Source organism: Fusarium odoratissimum (assembly GCF_000260195.1).
Source record: "Fusarium odoratissimum NRRL 54006 unplaced genomic scaffold supercont1.46, whole genome shotgun sequence".
Taxonomy (NCBI): domain Eukaryota; kingdom Fungi; phylum Ascomycota; class Sordariomycetes; order Hypocreales; family Nectriaceae; genus Fusarium; species Fusarium odoratissimum.
In genome coordinates, this window is record NW_022158726.1 from 136,955 (window position 1) to 157,632 (window position 20,678).

The 20,678-nt window shown below is 47.9% G+C and overlaps 9 protein-coding genes across 11 annotated transcripts; 4 read left to right on the forward strand and 5 right to left on the reverse strand.

Annotated features, from left to right (window-relative positions):
- Nucleotides 1-54: 54 nt before the first annotated feature.
- On the forward strand, nt 55-1,450 carry FOIG_15002 (NADPH2 dehydrogenase). The gene is made up of 2 exons (XM_031216304.1): nt 55-332; nt 397-1,450. The coding sequence occupies exons 1-2, from the start codon at nt 212-214 to the stop codon at nt 1,386-1,388; spliced, it is 1,113 nt and encodes a 370-aa protein (XP_031053986.1). The 5' UTR covers nt 55-211; the 3' UTR covers nt 1,389-1,450.
- Nucleotides 1,451-2,667: 1,217 nt separating this feature from the next.
- FOIG_15003 (uncharacterized protein) lies at nt 2,668-4,696 on the reverse strand (the record flags this gene model as incomplete). Of its 3 annotated transcripts, XM_031216307.1 has the most annotated exons (5): nt 2,815-3,508; nt 3,560-3,719; nt 3,822-3,905; nt 4,101-4,403; nt 4,451-4,613. In XM_031216307.1, the coding sequence occupies 5 exons, from the start codon at nt 4,611-4,613 to the stop codon at nt 2,815-2,817; spliced, it is 1,404 nt and encodes a 467-aa protein (XP_031053989.1). The 3 variants fall into 3 exon arrangements, with proteins under 3 accessions (XP_031053988.1, XP_031053987.1, XP_031053989.1); XM_031216306.1 differs by having other exon boundaries at nt 2,668-3,508; nt 3,560-3,905; nt 4,451-4,696; XM_031216305.1 differs by having other exon boundaries at nt 2,668-3,508; nt 3,560-4,403; nt 4,451-4,696.
- Nucleotides 4,697-5,016: 320 nt separating this feature from the next.
- On the reverse strand, nt 5,017-6,896 carry FOIG_15004 (mannosyl-oligosaccharide alpha-1,2-mannosidase). Its single transcript, XM_031216308.1, has one exon. It carries the CDS (start codon nt 6,800-6,802, stop codon nt 5,174-5,176), a length of 1,629 nt encoding a protein of 542 aa, XP_031053990.1. The 5' UTR covers nt 6,803-6,896; the 3' UTR covers nt 5,017-5,173.
- Nucleotides 6,897-9,195: 2,299 nt separating this feature from the next.
- On the reverse strand, nt 9,196-10,393 carry FOIG_15005 (uncharacterized protein). Its single transcript, XM_031216309.1, has one exon. It carries the CDS (start codon nt 10,232-10,234, stop codon nt 9,266-9,268), a length of 969 nt encoding a protein of 322 aa, XP_031053991.1. The 5' UTR covers nt 10,235-10,393; the 3' UTR covers nt 9,196-9,265.
- Nucleotides 10,394-10,578: 185 nt separating this feature from the next.
- Nucleotides 10,579-12,866, reverse strand: FOIG_15006 (uncharacterized protein; the record flags this gene model as incomplete). The annotated part of the gene is made up of 6 exons (XM_031216310.1): nt 10,579-10,953; nt 11,015-11,760; nt 11,815-12,353; nt 12,414-12,502; nt 12,560-12,660; nt 12,807-12,866. 6 exons carry the CDS (start codon nt 12,864-12,866, stop codon nt 10,728-10,730), a joined length of 1,761 nt encoding a protein of 586 aa, XP_031053992.1. The 3' UTR covers nt 10,579-10,727.
- Nucleotides 12,867-13,269: 403 nt separating this feature from the next.
- On the forward strand, nt 13,270-14,746 carry FOIG_15007 (uncharacterized protein). The gene is made up of 5 exons (XM_031216311.1): nt 13,270-13,489; nt 13,546-14,028; nt 14,078-14,267; nt 14,332-14,498; nt 14,558-14,746. Exons 1-5 carry the CDS (start codon nt 13,439-13,441, stop codon nt 14,636-14,638), a joined length of 972 nt encoding a protein of 323 aa, XP_031053993.1. The 5' UTR covers nt 13,270-13,438; the 3' UTR covers nt 14,639-14,746.
- Nucleotides 14,747-15,681: 935 nt separating this feature from the next.
- Nucleotides 15,682-16,291, forward strand: FOIG_15008 (uncharacterized protein; the record flags this gene model as incomplete). Its single annotated transcript, XM_031216312.1, has 2 exons — nt 15,682-16,088; nt 16,138-16,291. The coding sequence occupies 2 exons, from the start codon at nt 15,682-15,684 to the stop codon at nt 16,289-16,291; spliced, it is 561 nt and encodes a 186-aa protein (XP_031053994.1).
- Nucleotides 16,292-16,823: 532 nt separating this feature from the next.
- On the reverse strand, nt 16,824-18,896 carry FOIG_15009 (uncharacterized protein; the record flags this gene model as incomplete). The annotated part of the gene is made up of 1 exon (XM_031216313.1): nt 16,824-18,896. One exon carries the CDS (start codon nt 18,894-18,896, stop codon nt 16,824-16,826), a length of 2,073 nt encoding a protein of 690 aa, XP_031053995.1.
- Nucleotides 18,897-19,447: 551 nt separating this feature from the next.
- FOIG_15010 (oxidoreductase) lies at nt 19,448-20,502 on the forward strand (the record flags this gene model as incomplete). Its single annotated transcript, XM_031216314.1, has 5 exons — nt 19,448-19,752; nt 19,811-20,120; nt 20,184-20,239; nt 20,293-20,401; nt 20,470-20,502. The coding sequence occupies 5 exons, from the start codon at nt 19,448-19,450 to the stop codon at nt 20,500-20,502; spliced, it is 813 nt and encodes a 270-aa protein (XP_031053996.1).
- Between the last annotated feature and the right edge of the window lie 176 nt (nt 20,503-20,678).

A 20,678-nucleotide genomic window follows, 5' to 3' on the forward strand; every position in this document is an offset into this window, starting at 1 on the left:
TTGCGATAAGGGTGGATCTCGGTGGGTTTCAATACCATTTACCCACCGAGTATCTTAGTGGTGGGGATGATGGAAGGATGGGTATTGGGAATGCATATTAATTGCAGGGGCTTTGATACAGGACTTTTTTTTCGTGCTGTGATCATATTGTAATACTTGGTTTGGCAGCTGATATTATCTCAATACTAATTTCTTTTTGCACAGAGACATCATGTCACGACTCTTTGAGCCATTGGCCGTTGGGTCAACTTCTCTGGAGCACCGAATTGTTATGGCGCCTCTGACAAGATACCGCTGCGACGATGATCATTGCCCAACTTCAATGACAAGAGGTCAGTGGTAACAAAGCAAGCCATTAAACGCTGATGAACAAACAAAACTAACTGGAGTGAATAGAATACTACGAACAACGTGCATCAACACCTGGTACTCTCATCATCAGTGAAGCAACCTTCATATCCGAAAGCACAGCCGGTTCCGACAACGCACCTGGAATTTGGTCCGATGCTCAAGTCACAGCGTGGCGCAGTATAACCGACGCCATTCACGCAAAGGGCTGTAAAGTCTTTTGTCAGCTCTGGCATCAAGGACGAGCCGGCAACCCTGATGTGCTTCAGAGGAAGGGCTACCCTCTTCTATCGAGTAGCGCTGTTCCTATTGACCCATCAATAGCAACTCCTCAGGAGATGACAGAGGATGATATCCAGACTACTCTAGAGAACTATGTCTCTGCTGCGAGAAACGCTATCGCAGCGGGTTTTGACGGCGTTGAGATCCATGGTGCAAATGGGTATCTACCTGATCAATTCTTACAGGACACTTGCAACAAACGCACAGATAGTTGGGGAGGAAGTATCGAGAATCGTGCTAGATTTCACATCGAAGTCACAAAAGCCGTTATCGCCGCCGTCGGAGCCGATAAGATTGGAATGCGCCTCAGTCCCTACAGCGACTTTCTAGGCATGCTCATGGACGACCCCGATCCTCAGTTCCACTATCTCATCGAGCAACTCAAACCACTTGGCCTAGCATACCTGCATCTCATCGAAGCTCGTATACGCGGTAACGATGATGCTGATTGCGGTGGTCAACGGACAGTTCGGTGGATTGTTGAGCTGTGGAACAACACAAGTCCTGTGATCCTCTCGGGCGGCTTCAAGGGTGACTCAGCTAGAACCGCTGTTGATGAGATGTACAAGGGATATGATGTTCTGATTGCTTTTGGGAGATATTTTGTTGCAAATCCGGATCTTGTGTTTCGTTTGAAGACGGGTATTGGATTGGAAGGATATGATAGGACGTACTTTTATACTCCCAAGATAGCGAGGGGGTATACTGACTATGCTTTTAGTCAGGAGTTCTTGAGCAGAAATACTGCAAAGGTGTAACATATGTCAATAAAACTCAGAGAAAACCTGAATTAGTATTGTTATCAGGCCGGTGAATCGCCTTACTACATGCATTGCGTTCTCTGACGAGAGGCCCTAGGCTTTTGGTTGGTTGCTCACTACATTTGATCAAGTGACCTGTCTGAATAGATTAACCAGAAAGCTCAGCAGACGGAAGTAGCCGGTGTAACAATTCGAGAAGCCATGAACCCTGTCACGAAGATTAATGAACTAATCGTGACGTGATGAACATGGATGCCGGTCCTACAATGCAGCCATATCCTGGAGAGGCACAGGATATCAGTATTACCACGACCAAATGTGAATGTATGCTTACGACAATATCGCGTGGCTGGTAAATGACTCTTAAAACTAAAGCTGTCCTACACAGACGTCTTGCTCTTCGGACTATAGCCAATGAAACTATTATGGCATGTTCGTAGAGATAAGGCTATTACATCGCAACAGCAAACATATAGTACATGGATTCAATATGTTTCTCACTCATGTCCCATTTCAAAGACCACGGGGGAGCTTGTACTCTTATTGTAGATGCTAGATCACAAACAGCCAGAAAGTATAAATAGCGATTCTCTCCTACTATAGCATACAAGTTGCTCCTTAAATATTTCAAGATCTCTAATTTCCAAAACAATACTATAAAAAATATTAATTTACCCATCTTAAAACCCTCAAGATGTGCGAAATGGAGACCACTGAAGTCCAGCCCGGGGCAGGCTCAGATCGCGTCCTAGTTGATTGTTGTGGGTGGAGAAAGTCCACGAGAAAAGACAGGACCACGTATCGCAAGAAGATTCAGGATTGTGGCTCTTCCAGTTGCATTTATTCTACTGACTATAGTCCGAAGAAATAGTCACCAAAAGGACTGTAAATGAGATTTGTTGAATGATGGTACTGACTTTGGATAGCTCCGGATGGAGGAGGTTAATAATGAGACTTTGAGGAGAGACCGTGGATCCAACTCTTGGAATAAGAGAGGCTATTTAAGGATATAAATATAGTTAGCATGTAAATAACAGAAGATCTGTTCATGGATTATTTACAGATCTGAGGGATTGAGAAATGCCTTCCCCTGCTGCCGCTTTCAAGCCTCAGGCTTTGCTAGCATCTGTGACAGCCCCTATGACAGCTCCCTTCGACAGCACATTCGCAGGACAACAGCACAAGTGTTACCACGGCTAATATTAGCAGTATGCTTTTAACAGATGAAAGTTATGAGAAATAGAGTGGGCAGCGATAGCAGACAAAGCTCTACGTTGGTAAACTATGCAGTCATTAAACCGTCATCAAATTCTCATTAACTCGAGCAAAGCATTAATATTATTAACCCGATAGCTCGGCGATCTGTACAATTCCAACTCAACCACCAAGAACTAGATACAAGAATGTCCAATGTTACATGGGCTCATCCCACGAGAGCGACGGCAAGAGGGAGGGCATAGATGAGGACCTCACCGACCATGAAGTTCTTGCCAGCAACGTTGGTTTGACCGTCGCTGCCGGAAACACTTGATGGTGATGCGCCTTCGCCGCCGGTTCCTGAGGCGCTCTCAGAAGCACCTCCGCCTGAGCTGTCGCCGTTACCATCGCCTGAACCGCTTCCACTGCCACTTCCGCTACCACTTCCGCTGCCACTTCCGCCTCCACCGCCACCAGAACCACCACCAGAACCACCATCAGAACCACCATCACCAGAGTTATCACCATCATCCCCAGAACCACCACCAGAGCCACCACCTCCTCCACTACCCCCTCTACTGCCCCCGCTAATAGCACTCCTGATATTCGCATCCTGAATAGTTACCTGCACCGGCTTGTCACCCGCCTTTTGAACAACATTAACCTTCTGATCCAGCGCAGCCTTGAACTTATCGCTCGAAATACTCTCCTCTTCATCACCAGTGCCCAAAAGCTCTTTATCGTAAATAGTCGAACCGTCAATGAGCATTTGCAAGCGATTACCAGACTTGACGCCTTTCTTGAGGTCTGCGATTTTCACGGAGAGGACGACGCGCACGTCTTCACCCTCGGGGACGTCTTCGTCGCTTGTTGGGGGGAGATCGCACTTTGCTTCGGTGTTGGGAGGGGGTTTGAGAATGCTAATGGAGTCAGTATTTATTGAGGGTATGGGAGGGTTTGGGGGAACTTACACGACAGTCTTGTCGCCGGCGCCTTGGAACTCGGCATAGTCGCCCAGGTCAGCTTCTTCCAGATCAATGGCATAATCCTGAGCAGGCGATGTCGGCGCAGCTCCCTTGGAAGTAGCAAGTGTAGTCTTCTCCTCCTTGCCTCCACTACCTGTAGCTGCAGCTTTGCGGGTTGTTCCATCAGCGGTCTGTTCATTCTTCGACCCCGTCGGCTCCGTCTCATCCCCTCCAGTCGGACTAGCATAAGGAGCAGGTGAATATTTACCATCGCCATCAGTCGGCTTCGCATCGCTCTTCTCAGTCTTTGTCGGCGCTACAATTCCTCTGGATTCCTGCTGGGTAGACTCTTCTGGTTCAGAGTCAGCTTTCGGTTCTTCGGTCTCTTCATCCGATGGCTCTTCGGTCGTCTGTGGAACTTGGTCGTCTGCGGTGTCGGACGCCAGAGGGGTTGCCTCTGGGGTCTCTTCGGCCGCGGAGTTCAAGGCTTCTGTTGGAACGACGGGTGCCGCATCGGTGTCACCATCTGTCTGCGTAGCTTCCTCACCATTGGAATCTGTCTCTTGGGGAGTCTCCTCATCATTGGTCGGCGTAGCATCGACGTCTGTTGCGGTGGGCTCGGGCTCAGTGTCGGTTGGCGCGGGCTGGTCAGTGGGAGCTAGCTGTTCATCGTCTGTATTTGTTTCGGCGGGATCGTCAGGAATGGCTGAGGGGTCTTCGACATCGGTAGGTTCATCAGTGGGATCTGGGGCGGGGATTCTGGCATCGGACCCGTCATCAGTGGGCTGAGGGTCATCTATTGTGATTGTCGGTCCATCATCTGCTGGGTCTGGGGGATCTGAAGGAGTGTCTGGTTGCTGTCAGCGGGAGCTAAATAAATGCTTCAATCAAGCGCACCGCCATCTGATGGAGCACTCGGGTCAGGAGCAGGCACATCTGCGGGATCTGTCTCGACAGGGTCGGCAACAGTTGCAATACTGTCACCCTCTGGCTGAGTGTCTGTCTGGCCTAGACCTCTCTCAAGGAGCAGACCTAGTACGAGGCCTTTGAGCAGGCGCATGGTTGCACTGGAGTGTCTAATGGAATGGCAAGGAGGAAAGTAAACAGAGTACAGAGGGAAATTGTCAAGGTCTCTTGTGATGCTCTATTCTGCTGATTCCGTAACACAAGATTTGGCCATTGCCTCTTATACATGCATCCTCTCAGCTCGGCAAGCTCCTTCTTCCCCTCCCAGAATCTAGACCTGGCAGTAGGGCCCTCCATTGAGCTTGTTATGCGCTAGTAGCCAAAGCTGAAAATGCACATTCCCATCGCCCAATATGCTTTGAGGCACATCAGCCTTATGGGGCTCTTGGCAGCGCCAACCAGACAATATTGGGTGTTTTTAAGCGAAACAGGAAAGCCACCTCACCGTCTTCTGACACATAATCACCCAAAAAGTGACGGAAAAGAGATTGGTTCAGCTAGTATTGGCAAAGCCTGCAATTAGACATTTTCTATTGTCACAAAACAATGTTTTAGCTTGCCTCCGCCACCTTCGGAGACTGAATCCACCAGCGGAGGCAGTGAGACGCCAAAAAGCGCCACGGTCAATGCTAGGCTGAATCTCTAAAAACAAGGTTAAACAGGCTTCTTCGCAGCAACCCGTAGCGGGTGAGCCTCAGTATTGTAAACAAACAGATTCTCCCCTCCCTCCAAGACGTCCCATTCGCCCTTGTTCTCCGTCTGGATTAGCCACATGTACTTGAGCGTCTCAGCGAGCATGAAGCTAGCCATGATGCCGCCGCGCACTCCGTCCCCAGACGGAGACAGCACGTTGTTGATACTAGCGAACCCCCCGCCAACGCGCATCGTCCTGTTCTGCGCTAGGGTGTACGCCCACGCCACGTCGCGCCAGTACTGGTCGTGCGTCTTCTGGTATGCGTAGTACCAGCTCTCCACGGCCTCGGGTGCCTGGCCGCCCTGGAAGATTCCCTCCTGGATGAAGAAGCCCGCGCGGTCGTAGAAGGCGGTCTGGTTTTTGTTCTCGGGCTGTGCTAGTTCGTTGAGATCCCAACTGTAGAGGGTTGGACCGATGCCGGATGCTGTGTAGCGGTAGCCGTTGGCGCAGTATTCGCTGAAGGAGAGGCCATAGTCGAGCCAGTCTGGGCGGTCTAGGGCGGAACTTCCGAGAATGAATGATCCGCCGATGAAACATGCGAGGAATTCGGTATAATTGACTTGCTGCCTACCGGTGAATGCGGCTGCCATGGTCAAGTCGGGTCGCGACGATGGATGAGAGATCAGATGCTTGATGGTAGAGTCGGCCGCCAGAGTAAAACGCTCACCGTAATGGCTGAACCTGTCTGGATCATAGACATACATCTTAATGAGGTACTCATAAGCTGAGTCATTACCCGACGTCCATCCACCATACTCATCGAGAATCTCACCCGTCTTGAGACTGAAGCGACCTCCAGTGAGACCAGGCCAGACCTCAGAAGATGGAGAAAGCCAATATGACTCAGCGCGATTGGCCAGCTTGCCGTACTGAGGATCTCTAGTGAGATCCGAAAGGTGCTGCCATTCAAGAACAAGAGTGCCCATAGCCGCCAAACCCGCGTAGGCAGTTCCATCCTCAAGGCTGTTCTCGTCGGTGGATGTCTGGTTCTCGATCCACAGTGAACCGAACGGAATTCCGGATGGCGTATCAAAAGCAAACTTCAGTGTGTCGGCCAGTGTAGTAGCTTGCTTGAGCAGAGCATCAACGTTATCCTTGTTGACTTTGAGATGCTTGAACGGTCCTTTGAGAAGATCATAGGCACTTAACAATCCACCCAGATATCGAATGTTTGTCTCAAACAAACTGACGGTAGTAGGTTCAGGCGTGTTAGTCTTAGTAAAGTTGATAGTCGGGATAAAGTCCAGAATAATCTCGACAATGTCCGTCTGCTCCATCAAAATCGCAGTATCAAGACCATCAACAGCAGTGACGCCCCATCCATTACGATCATCCGTGTAGTTGTTATACTTTGGTCTCAAAGAATCATGAGGGAACGCATGCTCGTAGTATCCATTCCAAGCAAAGCGAAACATATCAATAATATCATCCGCGCGCTTCTTCTGGCTGGGCTCAAACCCGGTGTAGTCATAATGCTTGCCGCGCTGTTTGGGATACCGTAACCCCCCAAGCTTCTGCTCAGAGATGGGCGTAGAAGGTGAAGCGAGTGCTGATAGCACAAAAGTGCACAGAACGAGTGAAAACAACATTATGGCCTGAATGAGTGAATGCCATATGCTCAGAAACAACCGACTGGGCAGCACCGCATTTTAACCCAAAGAGCATTGCATTTGCACGTGTCGATGCTCAAATTTACTTTTTGGAATGTCGCAGATGTAATTACCGTATGTTTATCATCATGTAGCATTGTTGCAATTGTTCCTGAATTGAGCAGATCAACAGGGGAAATTGAGTTTAATGCGTTAATTACGACTATGCAGATGCGACTGCAAGTCGGCAGTTGTCAAAGCACCACTCAAGCTTTGACTTGCCTATGAACCCTTGAATTGATAACCCTGCAATTTCGGAATCTTCGGAGACTTTACGTGCAGATCATCTGAGTTAAATTGCTTGCCGTGGGTGATGGCTGCAACTTCGCTCCTGTGTAGATATGGTCTGACAATTGACCAGAATGCGGATGAATGGAGCAGTGGTTTTGAGCTCTGAAGACTGAGACCTGAAGAGCTAGGCCGAATTAATGACTCGGGATGAAACCATAGCCAGGCAGCCCTCTAAATGTGTTCATGTTGAAAGTCGGTCGCAGAGATGGCGTGCGTCAAGCGGATCTGAGATTTTGGCCAATCGCCCGACCGAAGGTTGAAACCCCGAAGACCAAAAATCCAAAGACAAAGGTGAAGAATTTGCACTCTTGTGATGCCGGTTTGTGAGGCCAGAGCGCGCGGTATGAGAGGCTCAGTTTTAGCCAAAGGTTGCTCAGTGGGATTCCGAGTTAGATATGATGGCGAGAAGGACGCAATCTTAAGTTTTGAACACCGAGAAGATAGAAGTGCCAGAGACTTTTGTATGGAGAGGAGAGAAACAGATGCAAATCATAATTTCGCTGACATTGATTTCCCGCTCTGGTATATGTCTAGTGCAGCCACGTCCTTCTCGCCTTCGTACTCTAATCCTCCAAGCTATTCTTCTATCGCTTGCCTTGCAGGATGCCCCACGCGCGGCTCGTAGCATTGTTCGGATAGTGTACGAAACGCAGACTCATGGGTCCGGGTACGGCGGTCGGGACGGCTCTTGGCTCCAGTTCCAGATAGTCAAAAATCCAAAAATGACGACTGCAAAAAATATCACCATGGAGATTATACGCTCCGTCGTTGTGATGTCAACCCTGGTGTCATTTTCGAAGGTTGTAGGAGGCGGGAGGAGAGGCTCAGTATCAGGCAATGTTGGCCCGGCGAACGTTGAGGAATGGTCAGTATGGTGGTGGTGTGAATGGTGGTGCGGCATTTTTGAAGATAGAAGAGCTCGAGACGCCTCCATGCAGGTGAAAAGTTAAAGATGCCTTGCAGATTATCACTTGGCTGACTTACCTGCCTTATCTACCATATTGACCTTCAAGAGGATTCGCTGCGCCCTGTGGATCCCCGGGGCGCAGCCAACCCCTCTGAAATACGCAAGGCACTATACTCGTGACCAATATAAAACAGTCTAATACAGAAATCGAATATCGACCTACGTCAACCCGATCTGAGCCTGAGCCATGAGTGAGCTAGGACAACAGGTGGGGTTCGAATCAGCACACCCGGGTTCAGAGACAATCATCTGCTTGGACGCAGTTTCATTCGTGTGGGCAGGCATTTACGCCGTTGGAGTAAAATGAAAATAGAGAGATTTATCTGTGACCTTGTCAAATATGGCTCAAGGCTAGAAAACCCATATTCAGGCCTAGGTTTACTTGGGATCACGTTGAATGGGTACTTTCCAGGTAGTATATTCAACTTTGAAGACATGGGTCCATGGCATAGTCCACGGAAGCATTGAATGTTGTAGCGAATTGGAAGCTTTGTAAAGGGGCGGGTCCTCTAATAGCCTATTACTTAATGCCTCTGGATCCAAATTCGAAGCTGAGAGTACTTCGACGCGGATTGCTAGTCTAGCAGCTGGAATGTTACTTCAAACGATCAGCGGAACGTCTCCTCGGATAGCTAGTTTCAATATGGAGACTGATATCAACGTTCCAAATTTGAGTACGATCTGTGATTCAGTGTTCGATTCAACGAAATCCACCAACGTGAAAGATATAATGTGATGGACATGGTCGGTTACCGCTAACTGCCAAGTCAGTATGCAGTTACCGAACTAATCGCTTCTCCAACCTCCCCTCCATAAAGCGGCGATGATATGTCGTCGAAAGTCTCCTTCCAAAACAAGCAAGCCGAGTGTAGCTGACAGAACCCTTGCGTTCATAAACTTGAGAAGTGTCTAAGTCTGACAGCCAGAATTAGTGAACAGCCAAGCATTACAACTAATATACAATCTAGCCTTGGCTAAGGCATCGCTAAACACTTCGCCGAAGAGGGGGCCAAAGTCCTCATATGCTACATCAAAAGTGTGCCACCTTTGGTTGGTAAAGCGGCAAGGCAAACGTGTGGGTATGAAACTTAGTATGTATGCGAGTGACTATCCTTAACTAGAAGTTCAACAAGCTCCTGTGTCCACTACTTCTCCTCAATCTTTCCAATTTGAGGATGCTGCCCAATAGCCTTCTTCGCCTCCTCCCATGAATCATCGCCGTACAACTGACTCCTCAGATAAGCCCACGTAACCCTCTGCATCGCCGCCAATCTCTCAACACCCTCATCTTGACACTCCTTAGCGTCCCATCCACTAATACCACCAAACCCATGCTTTCCATCCTTAACCTCAAAGGAAGCCTTAGGTCCTGGTGAGAGCTTGTAGGGATCATTATGCCAGTCTGCTCCTCGGTTGGTGAGATGCGGACTGACGTCACTGTCGCCCCAGAATACAAGACAGGGAGTCGTCATGTTGGAGAAGTCGAGGTCGAGGAAGGGAAGCATGGATTTGCCGTTTTCAGAGGGGTCGTCGCTTGCGCCGATGGCACCGAAGAGGACGCCGGCTTTGACGCGTGGTTCAGCGACCTTGAAGGTTTTGCCATCGCGAGGATCGGTGTTGGCGGCGCCGAGGAGGAGAGCAGAGGACAAAGAGCCGAGGGAATGTCCAACAACAGCAATCTTTGACTTGTCGAGTCGACCCTTGAGGAGAGGAACGGTGGTCTCAATGGTATCAAGACTATCAACAATCTGAACCAAATCCTTGGCGCGAGACTCCATGAATAGTTCACTGATACTCTCAGCATTTAGCTCAAACCCAAGTTGACGAGAGCTCAAGTGTGTAGGTTGAATGACGACAAAGCCATGACTAGCCCACCAATCGGCAACAGGGCCATAGCCTTTGAGCGAGGAGAGATAGTTGCTTGGGCCGTGGCCGTGGGAGAGAACTATAATGGGGAGATTATTTCCATTGATGGGAGCTGTGACCTTGAGGTCGAGATCGACTCTGCGGTCTTTGGAGGGGAGAGTGACTGGTGTGAAGATGAAGATGGGTGAAGCAGAGTTAACCGGGATGTCAGCTGCGCCGCCGATGAGAGAAGGGTTAGGAAACTCCATTGTGGAAAAGTTTTGGATGTCAAGATTGACCGAAATATAAGTGTCTTTGTATAATGAACTGGTCTGTAAATATTCTCATCCATTGTCAGAGAATCCCGCGTCTTATATATCCAACATGCGCCTCTTCCAACATGACGATGATAGTATGTTGACCAATCAGAGATCCCTTTCCAAATTGAGTTTAGTGTGCTTCAAAGCTCTCTGATTTGCTGGGTTTTAGCGGTCTTTGATCGGACAATGCTATTTCTCCGTTTTTTGCTGACGGAATCTGCAGGCGTGCTTATTTTTCGCATTCGCCCCGCTTAACCTAAACTTCAATTGGGAGTTAACGCGGTTAAATATGCGGAGGTAGCATGTTAAGGCCGTTGGTCTTATTAATCTGCGCGTGTTGAGACTATTGGTACTTTTGTACGGAATGTACTATTTTCATCGTGATCAGTAAGCTTTAGGCTGGTTTGGGCAACTTCGTGACTTGGCGGCCTGGAATAACCGCTCAATGAGTAACCAGTACTAATCTGCCCATTTCCTCCACGAGCTCCTCGATAAACTCCAAGTGCGATATCTCCGCGACAGTAAGCCTTTTGATAGGTATTTGCCTGATCAATCGTGTAAAGCCTTGCAGCAGCTTAAGTCTTTCGTTCTCTGGGTCTGATCGGTTATCGAGAAGCGCGACGGAGAAGATAGTCGAGATTGCAATCATCGGATAGAAGATGATGACCCTAAATACAATGTTGGTCTTATTGATACAGAATGATAGAACAGTGTGACGGTAACAGGTACCAGAAGCACTCGTGGGCCAGGACGGGGAGTGCCTTTTCTAGGTAGATCAAGATAGATCTTGAGGCGTCGACTAAAATCTGGAAGTTTATTCTATGGCCGTTGTCTATCAAGTTGTCGATAGGCTGATCTGACTGGAAGATTCTGCATCGAGCTTGGTGAATGAGAATAATGCAGTGGTGATATGAAAGCCGGAGCATGATTGCCTGTGTATTTGTCTGGGCATCAACAGGTGTTTGCTCCAGAAACGACAAGGTCGGTCGATGGTCAGGTGGAAGAGTCACTCTCCAAGCTTCCAACTCTTTATCCAAATGCCGGATCTTTCTCAATATTTCGGTCTCTGATAGTCTGGAGGCACTTATCGAGTGGAGGTCGTTATAGATCTTTGACTTCATTACCGAGAGTCGAATGTCCCATGGATAGAGCGGCACAGTGGAGGAGTTGCGACTTGAACATGGGCCGGAACTTAGGATATTGGAGCTCTGCATCTGGACGTAGTTAGGAGGCAGCGTGAGGTCGCAGTGATCGTCGTTGATGGTAGGCGGTTGACCAGTCCTGTGAGACAGGTCTTTGTCGATGCAGTAGCAGACCCAAAAGAGGTCACGTATATGGTGAGCTTCATTGCGCTTATCGTAGTGGTCTGGGGGAGAAGGAAATATGTGGGCTCCGAGCTGGAACAGGAAGCGCGAAGTGACTGAGACGAGGAAAGATGCGGATTCTAAAACTCCCATGAAGTATTTGAAGATCATCTATACAGTCGCTAGTCAGATCCCGCATTGTTAGGTTGAAGAAGTGGAACTTACGAGCATCATCAACGACTCAAGTCCATCGATCTTCATCTCGCGTAAGATCAGAGGTATTGACCCTTCGATTTCCAAAGCATATCTTTGGCACCAGCAACCAATGTCAGCCATATCATCGCCCGTGTCAAGACCAAAGATGTCGCTCATAAGCAGCACTCCATAAGCACAAGCCTTGGCACTAATCGTATGGAGTTTGCTCCCGGCGCCTTCTGAATAAGCAAGAGGCAGGGTTGTCGTCATGAAGCGGTGAAGACTTAGCAGTGGGAAGACGAGAGACTGCGCAGATGAAAAAAATCGCGCTGCTAGCTCCTCGACAATCTTACTGTCGGGAAGCTTTAGAATCTTGTGATTATCATTTGCAAGAGGGGACTTGGTGGAACACAGGTAAGGAAGACGGTACTTGTCGACGATATTTGATGAAATGGTTGAGCCTGTCCTGCTTTTGATCCACTGTTGACCTTGCGGGCTGAAGAGTGAATTACCATTCAACAAACGCAAGCCCTCTAAATAAGTTGGATCGCGATCATGAGCATCGCTCGCTATAAAAGGCATCTTGCATTAGCGAAAGGAAGACGTAATATGGTAAGAATGACTCTCACCACGAAGAATAAGCTCCCTATCATCTGGCTCAAAAAGACTAAGCTGTCGACTCGGTGATGCGGTCTTCGGAAGCCTTGAAAGATTAGATCTGTTGTAATAAGTCAGCTGAAAGAGCCGGAATATATCGGCCGAAGACTCGGTATACCGAAGTGCGGATCCCTCTGTCTTTGCAGCTTCGTTGTAGGTACACGTCAAGCCATGATGTTGGCAGTAGTCGCACTGCGGTACAGCTCGGTCACACTGGATCTAGACATGAGTTAGCCAATTACCCTAGTAACAAAACTTGAGTATTGGTATAAGATGAAGCGATTCAACAACTAACGACCGCTGCGCGTTACAGCGCAGTGGCCTTACTCCTCAAGCTTGGCCAGAGGCAGCGGAGCAAAACCCACCTTCTTCCTGCGACACGAGTCGCAAGCCCGCGGTTTTCGACCTCTTGTCGATTTCGGCATTATGGTTGGCTGTTGCTGTTTATCCGCATGCCACCTCTGAAGAGGGATAATAAGTGGTGTTATTAAGCCGGGAAAATTTCTGGCCACCGCCACACCTCGGGTTTTCCGAGCCGGCAGTTGGACAAATCGGCGCTAATCGACATGGGCCGCCTTTACCGATCCGAGATACTCTGCAACAGCGCATTTCAGAACCGGTTCAACCCAAATGCGGAAATTTTAAACATTGATACACGAGAATTGATGACGTCCATAAGTCTGGTAATAATTCTTGCCTATGGATGCCGGTCTCTGGCATTCCCATGAGTCCGGCACTTGTGGACCCTGAGCATCACGAACCCGCTGAATCAGCGGGAAATTAGAAGGGTCTATGACATCAATGTCGCAAAGTTCCAATTGAAGCTCGAGGAGTTGTTACAGAACTCCACTGCCTGTGTAATCACTTATATTTCTAACGTGCTATATAAAAGGGCTCATTTCCCACTGGAACTCCCATGAGTTTCTGTAGCACAGACTCTATCATCAGAGTTGTTGAGAAACCCGGCTTGGAATCCTAACTTCAACACCATTTCACTATGACTCAAGACAAGAAGACTGTGGTTGTTATTGGTGCGACCGGCCTTCAGGTATGATTCCCGAGTCACCTTGTGCAGAGCATTCAGGTTAACGATTCTTTGCTTAGGGTGGCTCAGTCGTCCAGACGCTTGCCAAATCCCGGGACAGATACACTATCCGCGGTTTAACCCGAAATATCTCTTCTCCCAAGGCCGAAGCGTTGAAGGAACTTGGCATCGAAATGCATCAAGCAGACGTCGAAAATGCAACCAGCCTACGAAGGGCCTTTGAGGGTGCTAACATCATCTTCGCCATGACTGACTTTTGGCAACACATGTCCGCTACCAAAGAGGAAGAGCAGGGCAAGCGTATCATGGATATAGCCGCTGATCTTCCTCATCTCGAGCATATCATTTGGGCGAGCTTGCCTGACGCTAAAACTATCTCGAATGGAAAATATCCTCATGTTTATCATTGGCAGAGCAAAGCAGCTGTGGCAGATTACATTCGGACCGAGAAACCTGCTCTGTGGAAGAAGACAACTGCGGTGCTGTTTCCGAATTACTTTGAGAATTGTGTCACGCAGCCGCGTACTTATCTTCCTATCAAGGTCCGTTGTCGCATAAATTTAGTGGTGGATAAGCTGACATGGGGATCAGCAAGATGATGGGACTTATTTGAGGTCCTTTGTTCTCCCTGAGACAACTCCTCTTCCAAACGTTGCTATCTCGGATACCGGCAAGTTGGTCCAGTATATCCTCGACCATCCCGATGAATGTCTGGAAAAGACAATTGCCTTCTATTCTGAGGCTATTTCGGAAGGAGACAAGATCAAGTCTATGGCATCTGGTAAGTACTCACTCCGATCATGGACGACCAGGAGCGAGAACGTTGGGTCGCTGACTATCCAAAGCCTACGGAATCGACATACGCTACAATGAGCTCTCTTCCGAGGAGTTCCAATCCATTCTAAAGAGCAAGATGGACGACACATGTGCTTTGGACTTCACAGAGCAGTTGCTGATCTTTCGAGACTTTGGCATGATCTATGCTCGTCCTGAATTCTTGCAAGCTAATGAGGTAAGCTATTCCAAGAGGACTATGTATCTGAGAGTTTGTCTTTCTCATATTCTATCTAGCTTCCTGGCCTTGATCTGATGAAGTGGGAGGATTTCATGGCTGTCCACAATTTGGCTGAGTATATGACGACCAGCAACTAAGGCTCTATTATAGTCAACATGGGGAGATGTTGTTTTAGTGGATAAACTTAGGGAGAGATTAAATAGACCGGTTCTTGTTCTATATATGGAGTGATCTCTTGTACCGAACTTCTTGTATAAATCCTGTCTCTCATTCTTTCCCTGGCCTATTCTCTCTCTTTTCCACAGGAAAGTAAACACGTCTGATGGCCCTCGCATAAGTCTTAGCACTTATAGGTTACACGCTACTAGATTCATTCACTTAAGATATAAGCCTTTAACGCACGCTGAGACCTTGCACAGACGGGTTAGGTCTCCGTCGTGCTTGGGGATTGAAATCATTGGAGATAGGCAGGCTAGTCCTTACTGGGTGTATATGTAGTTTTCAACTGGTACGGTTCAAACTCTAGGTCTTGAGGAAATTAAATCAACGCTATCCTTTCATAAACACGCATTCAGTCACGCTCATCTCAATCCATCAGGGATTTGGACCAGTCCATTCTGCGCTGAGTCAGCGCAGAATTCCGCTGTAGCCTAACTGCGGCCTTCGTCGGACTTTTAAGCAGGGGACAAACAGCGAAGGAAATACGAAAACCCCATATCAGGAAATACAATTACATAAGTGGCGCCTTATAGCATTGATTCCGGACAAGCATCATATTGAATTGGTGGAGGCGGTGTAACTGATGCAGTTCTACTATCATATCATGATGTCTTTTTCACGGTAGGGTTCTCGATCTGGGAAACGCCTTCGATGTTCAGAATAAGACGGATTCGAACAAGTACCGAATACCGAGAGTTTGGCGAATGTGCTACAGCCAATGCTGAACTTTGTCTGCCGTGGTATTATCAAGTTATGCGAAACCTTGGCAAAGCCATGCCACGAAGACCAGCTAACTTACCAAGGCGGTGTAAATCCACATGAGACTGTCAAGACCCGGGTGATTTGAAGCGGGGATCTCAATGATTACCCTCGGGTCTAATGGAATATAAAGAGCCACCGGGCCTTTCTTGCTCATCCATCTACACTCCTGCTCTCACAGCATCACCAAACTCATCTCGCCATGGCTACCATTGGCAATTCAGACTCCCTCCCCAGTGTCTTCCAAGCCTTCACCGCCGAATATCCAAACATCAAAGTCATCCTGCCTGGCGATGCAGAGTGGGCCGATATTACGAAATCCTTCATCAAGACTTCCAGCTCTCCGAGCATCGTCGCCAGGCCGCAAAATGCATCAGACGTTCAGGATCTAGTTCGATTCTGCGTTTCGCACAATATCGACTTTGTGGTTCGCTCAGGCGGACATAATTGCACTCGCAGAAGCCAAGTCAATGGTGCTTTGACTTTCGATATGCGCAATATCAACTATGTCAATATTTCGGAGGATAAGAAGACTGCTCATATTGGGGGAGGGATCATTACACGGGAGTTGGCGAAGGCTTTGGATGCTGAGGAGCTAATTACAACAACGTGAGTCAACACCACTGTGTGGACTAATGTTGACTGATGAGAGCCTAAGGCGCCGAATGCTTCAGTTTGGTATGTCGGTTGGGCAACACTCGGAAGTTACAGTCCTTTGTCTAAGAAGTATGGACTGGGCGTTGACCAGATCATTGGCGCTAAGTATGTCAATGCTGAAGGCGTGCTTGTTGATGCAGGTGGTGAAGAGCTGACGGCCATACGTGGTGGAGGCGGTTGTTTTGGTATTATTGCCGAGATAACTGTCATAATTTTTTTTTTTTTAAACCTATAATAACTATCCTGGCTATAATAATGCCTATTATAAAGCCGGTTTTATTAAAGTTTTAAATATTATCTAATTGAATATTATAGTTTATAATCATATTTTATATAAGCCTAAACTAGCTATAAATAATTAATAAATCTTTATTGTTGTCTTTCTAATAGTTATATTTTTAAAATAAATATATCTAAGCTCTGGTTATAACTTAATAAAGTTATAAGCCTAGCGCTTACCGATAGGTAATATATTGCAGTCTATAACCAGAGAATTAGCTATTTCTTCTATAAAACGCAGTTGCAAGGGGAATCCTCGCGAATCTAGGTCCAGAATAAATTAGACGATTATATTAATAGGATATAACTTCATGAAAGTAATGACGACAGGTGGCAGGTGCACGGACGGAAAGTGTGTAGTTTACTAAATTACAACCAGTCCTTAGTACAATAGAAAGATAATTCAATCTATGTTAAATGTGTCACTCCGTTTTGTAGATTCTCCACTACTCCCTCTATAACCACCACTTCAAATTGATCTAGTCGTGGTAAGCTGATTGTTCCATCGTTGACCTCTAGCTTCTGATCCATCCTCAAAGCTCGCGCCGACACTCCGAGGGAACCTCCTTCTATCTTGATCGAGCCCTGCTCAATTGGAATGTGACTACCAAAGTTGAGCCTCCGAGCGCCGGACATATTGACAAGATGCACGACAAGCTTATCGCCACTCCGATGCAGAGTGATCTCAACTTGTTCAGCAAGGTTGAATATGAGCTTCTCGGGTGTGGCATACTGTCTGAATACCTGCAGGAAAAAGTCACGCTGACAACTAAGTCCAGTTTCTCGATAACCCTTTCCAACGGTAAAAGGAATCATAACACCTTTCCCAGAACCGTATTGTGCCATACCATAACCTGGATGGTCGATCTCGATATTACCGTAGGCCTTTTCCGGGGGAGCAAAGGGTGCTCGGGAAAGTGTCTTGTGACTCTTGACACTATCTTCCTTCCACTCAAAATAGTTGGCCGCCCCAAAAAGGGGGATCATAGGGCCGTTGTAGTAGTGAATTCCCTTCTTCTTCTGGAGTGGCGCCACATATGAGGACCATAACAGTCTGCCCTCGGCCACAACAGCGCGGCGTCGGCGAACGGGAAGGCACTTGAGTTGGATTGAACCAGCTTCCTTTTGGCCTGACGATCCCGTGCAAATTAAGACACCGCCCGTTTGCTCGACCCAGCGATCGAAAATGCTGGCGGATTCTGGAGGAACATCACGCAGATCGGGCAGTATCAGGTTCTTATAACGGGAAAGACTCAAGTTTGCCTCCAACCCAGGCAGATGCTCGAGTGCTACTACGTCGAAAGGAATATGCATCTCTTGCAAGGCCGAGTATAATCCCCGGAACTCAGATAAGGATTGCTGATAGCTCCGCCCTGCCATGTATCCGCGATCCGGCCGCACGAGCCCGGTGAGCGCGCAAGGCACGAAGTTGCGGTATGTATCATGATACTGGGTATGGAACCGGGTTATATCTGCAGCGACGTCCAGGCAGGGGTATGGAATCTTTCCTGGTGTTCCCATCATGTAGGTAGAGGGTGTACCCCCGCGAGAAATGCATTGGATCAAGTATTGGGCAAACTGGGCTGGCTCTTCTCCGGCCATGCGGTACCTCATATCGATAAAACACGTCGAATTAGCTAATACGGGTACGTTTGGCCGATAAGATATCCAAGAGCTAACCCATTCCGAGGTTGAATGATGCCAAAATTCTCGGCCAATTTCGTTATTTGACTCTTGGTAGATAATATCAGCTGCTTTCCCCCTGATAAGGGCTGTTTCAGGGAGTCTCTTAGCAATAAAAGCGCGTATCTTTGCCGTAATATCATCTATGATGTTTCGGCTGAAGATAAGCCAGATCCCGTAATTGATATCTTGTGGTCCTTTTGGCATTTCAAGACCTCGTGCAAACTCGAGCCATAATGACTGGCAATTGACGCAATGGCAGACGCCGTGGTACACCTTGTAATAGTCTTCCTCGTTCATGGTGGCCCAGTTGAAGAACATGCCATCAATCTTGTAGCGTTCCGTCACCTCCTGGAGGATATCGAAAATGTGTTCCTGATAATAACCCCCAGAAGGGCAAACCGAGACGAGGCCGGCTGTGTGTTCCTGAAGATTACCCAGCGGAGAGACATAACACCACTCAGGATGCTCGGCAGCCACGTGAGGGGCAACCTTTGAGAAGTCCATGCGGGCGAGGAACTTGAGCCCCTTGGCATGGGCTGCGGCGAGAGCATCGCCGACAAGGTCGCCGCTGGCCCTCTCGGCTAAGTTCGGATTGCGCGTCTGGAATGCCAGGTCAGAGGGGTATTGGGCCTGTATGCCGCCCACTCCACAAAGCCAAGCTGTCGCGCCAAAGTCCTTGATCCAATGGGCCACGTCGTCGACGTCCATTCCCGCGTCAATCTCGCGGAGGTTGGTCTGGACAACCGAGAACGGCTCGTGCCACCATTGGTGAGGAGTCGGTGCAGCGACGGTCATGGTTCTGGTCGGTGCGCTCATGAATATTGGTATAGGATATAAAGGCACAGTCAAATGAGATGATGATCTGTATCTGGCCGCTGTCAGAAAACTCAACCTAAAATTTGCGATATGAACTATAGGTCAGGAAAGGCCTGGACAATTACCAACGGCAGGCTAACTGGTAGTTAATATATAAGCGCGACAAATTATGTTGCCTTGGTCGACTTGTGCATAGGAGATCCCTGCACCAACCCCCGCGTAATCAAGTAGCCAAATTTGTGGGTCATCTGATTTGGTTCGGGCGGTTGATGTTGATCCATCTAGTTGCCATCTAATAGCCGGTATAACCGGCCAGTGCCGTTGGTCAGAACCAGCCTAATTGACTAAAGAAGTGGGAATTGTAATTGAAACACGGATAAAGCAGTATGCGTAGACATAATAAAAGGCAAGCCTAGATGTTGAGTTTGGCGGGCTACGTGCCATCACATCAGTGTACGAGTCCTGAACACAAACAAGACCTTGCTTGACCCTAGGTAGCTGTGCATGCAAACGACCCAGTCAACGCAAGCATGGCAACAACGATGGGCCAGCGTCTCGCCGGAAAAACAATTCTTATAACGGGAGCGTCATCCGGCATCGGTCGAAGTACGGCCAAAGAGTTTGCGAGGACATGTTCAAGCAACCTGAAGCTCATCCTCGCTGCACGGAGGTTCGAATCGCTGCAGGCCTTGACGTATGAGATACGCAGCGAGGTCGGCGATAGAGTCAGAATCTTGCCTATCAAACTAGACGTGAGCAAGTCCGAAGATGTCTCAAGTTTTATTGGTAAACTTCCTGATGAGTTCAAAGATATTGACATTCTTGTCAACAACGCGTATGTCTTTCTCGACCCTTGTCCCATACTTGCTTTACTGATGATTTTGGTTGCCCAGTGGTCTCGTCAAGGGCATTGCCCGGGCCCCCGACATTGCCTTGGAAGATATCCAGACCATGTTTACGACTAATGTTACCGGGTTGATCAACATGACGCAGACAGTGTTGTCCATCTTCAAACGGAAGCCCGGAGGCGGCTCCGGCGATATTATCAATATCGGCAGTATTGCAGGCCGAGAGCCTTATCAAGGTGGCAGTGTCTACTGCGCGACAAAGTCAGCCGTGCGATCATTCACAGACGCCTTGCGGCGCGAGCTGATTGACACTCGCATCAGAGTCATTGGAGTGGATCCTGGTCAAGTCGAGACTGTGAGCTCAGACTCTCATGCTGAGGTATCAATGAAATAATGAGGCTGATTGATATGCAACTAGGAATTCTCTATTGTCAGGTTTTATGGTGACAAGAGCAAAGCTGATGCAGTCTATGCGTGCGTAACCTGTCTTGTATATTTCAATCAATGTCAGACTGACAGGCTTCTAGTGGTTATAATCCTCTTACTCCAGATGATATTGCAGAGGTTATTGTATTTGCTGCTGGCAGAAGAGAAAATGTGGTTCTGGCTGATTCTCTAATTTTTCCAAATCATCAGGTATACAACGTTCCTCTTTCTTTTAACATCCAAGAGTACCGCATAGATACTAATTCGAGATATATAAGGCTGCTGCAACAGTTATGCATAAACGATCTTAGAGGGATAAATATGATCTAGCTAAGAAAGATATTATAAGAGGATAAAAAGATAAAGATTTGCTTAAAATTTACCCCACATTCCTTTACAGAATAGATGGCATTTCAAGAGATTATCACCACAATAGTTCGACGAGGTTATATTTTCACTTTTCAATGTTTAATCTACTTACGAAGAT

Bases quoted from the DNA above. Each gene is read 5' to 3' on its own strand.
- FOIG_15002 (XM_031216304.1), top strand. From the start codon at position 212: ATGTCACGACTCTTTGAGCCATTGGCCGTTGGGTCAACTTCTCTGGAG. The intron at 333-396 runs GTCAGTGGTAAC...TGGAGTGAATAG, and splicing joins CCCAACTTCAATGACAAGAG to AATACTACGAACAACGTGCA.
- FOIG_15004 (XM_031216308.1), bottom strand. From the start codon at position 6,802: ATGTTGTTTTCACTCGTTCTGTGCACTTTTGTGCTATCAGCACTCGCT.
- FOIG_15005 (XM_031216309.1), bottom strand. From the start codon at position 10,234: ATGGAGTTTCCTAACCCTTCTCTCATCGGCGGCGCAGCTGACATCCCG.
- FOIG_15007 (XM_031216311.1), top strand. From the start codon at position 13,439: ATGACTCAAGACAAGAAGACTGTGGTTGTTATTGGTGCGACCGGCCTT. The intron at 14,029-14,077 runs GTCCGTTGTCGC...CATGGGGATCAG, and splicing joins GTACTTATCTTCCTATCAAG to CAAGATGATGGGACTTATTT. The intron at 14,499-14,557 runs GTAAGCTATTCC...TATTCTATCTAG, and splicing joins AATTCTTGCAAGCTAATGAG to CTTCCTGGCCTTGATCTGAT.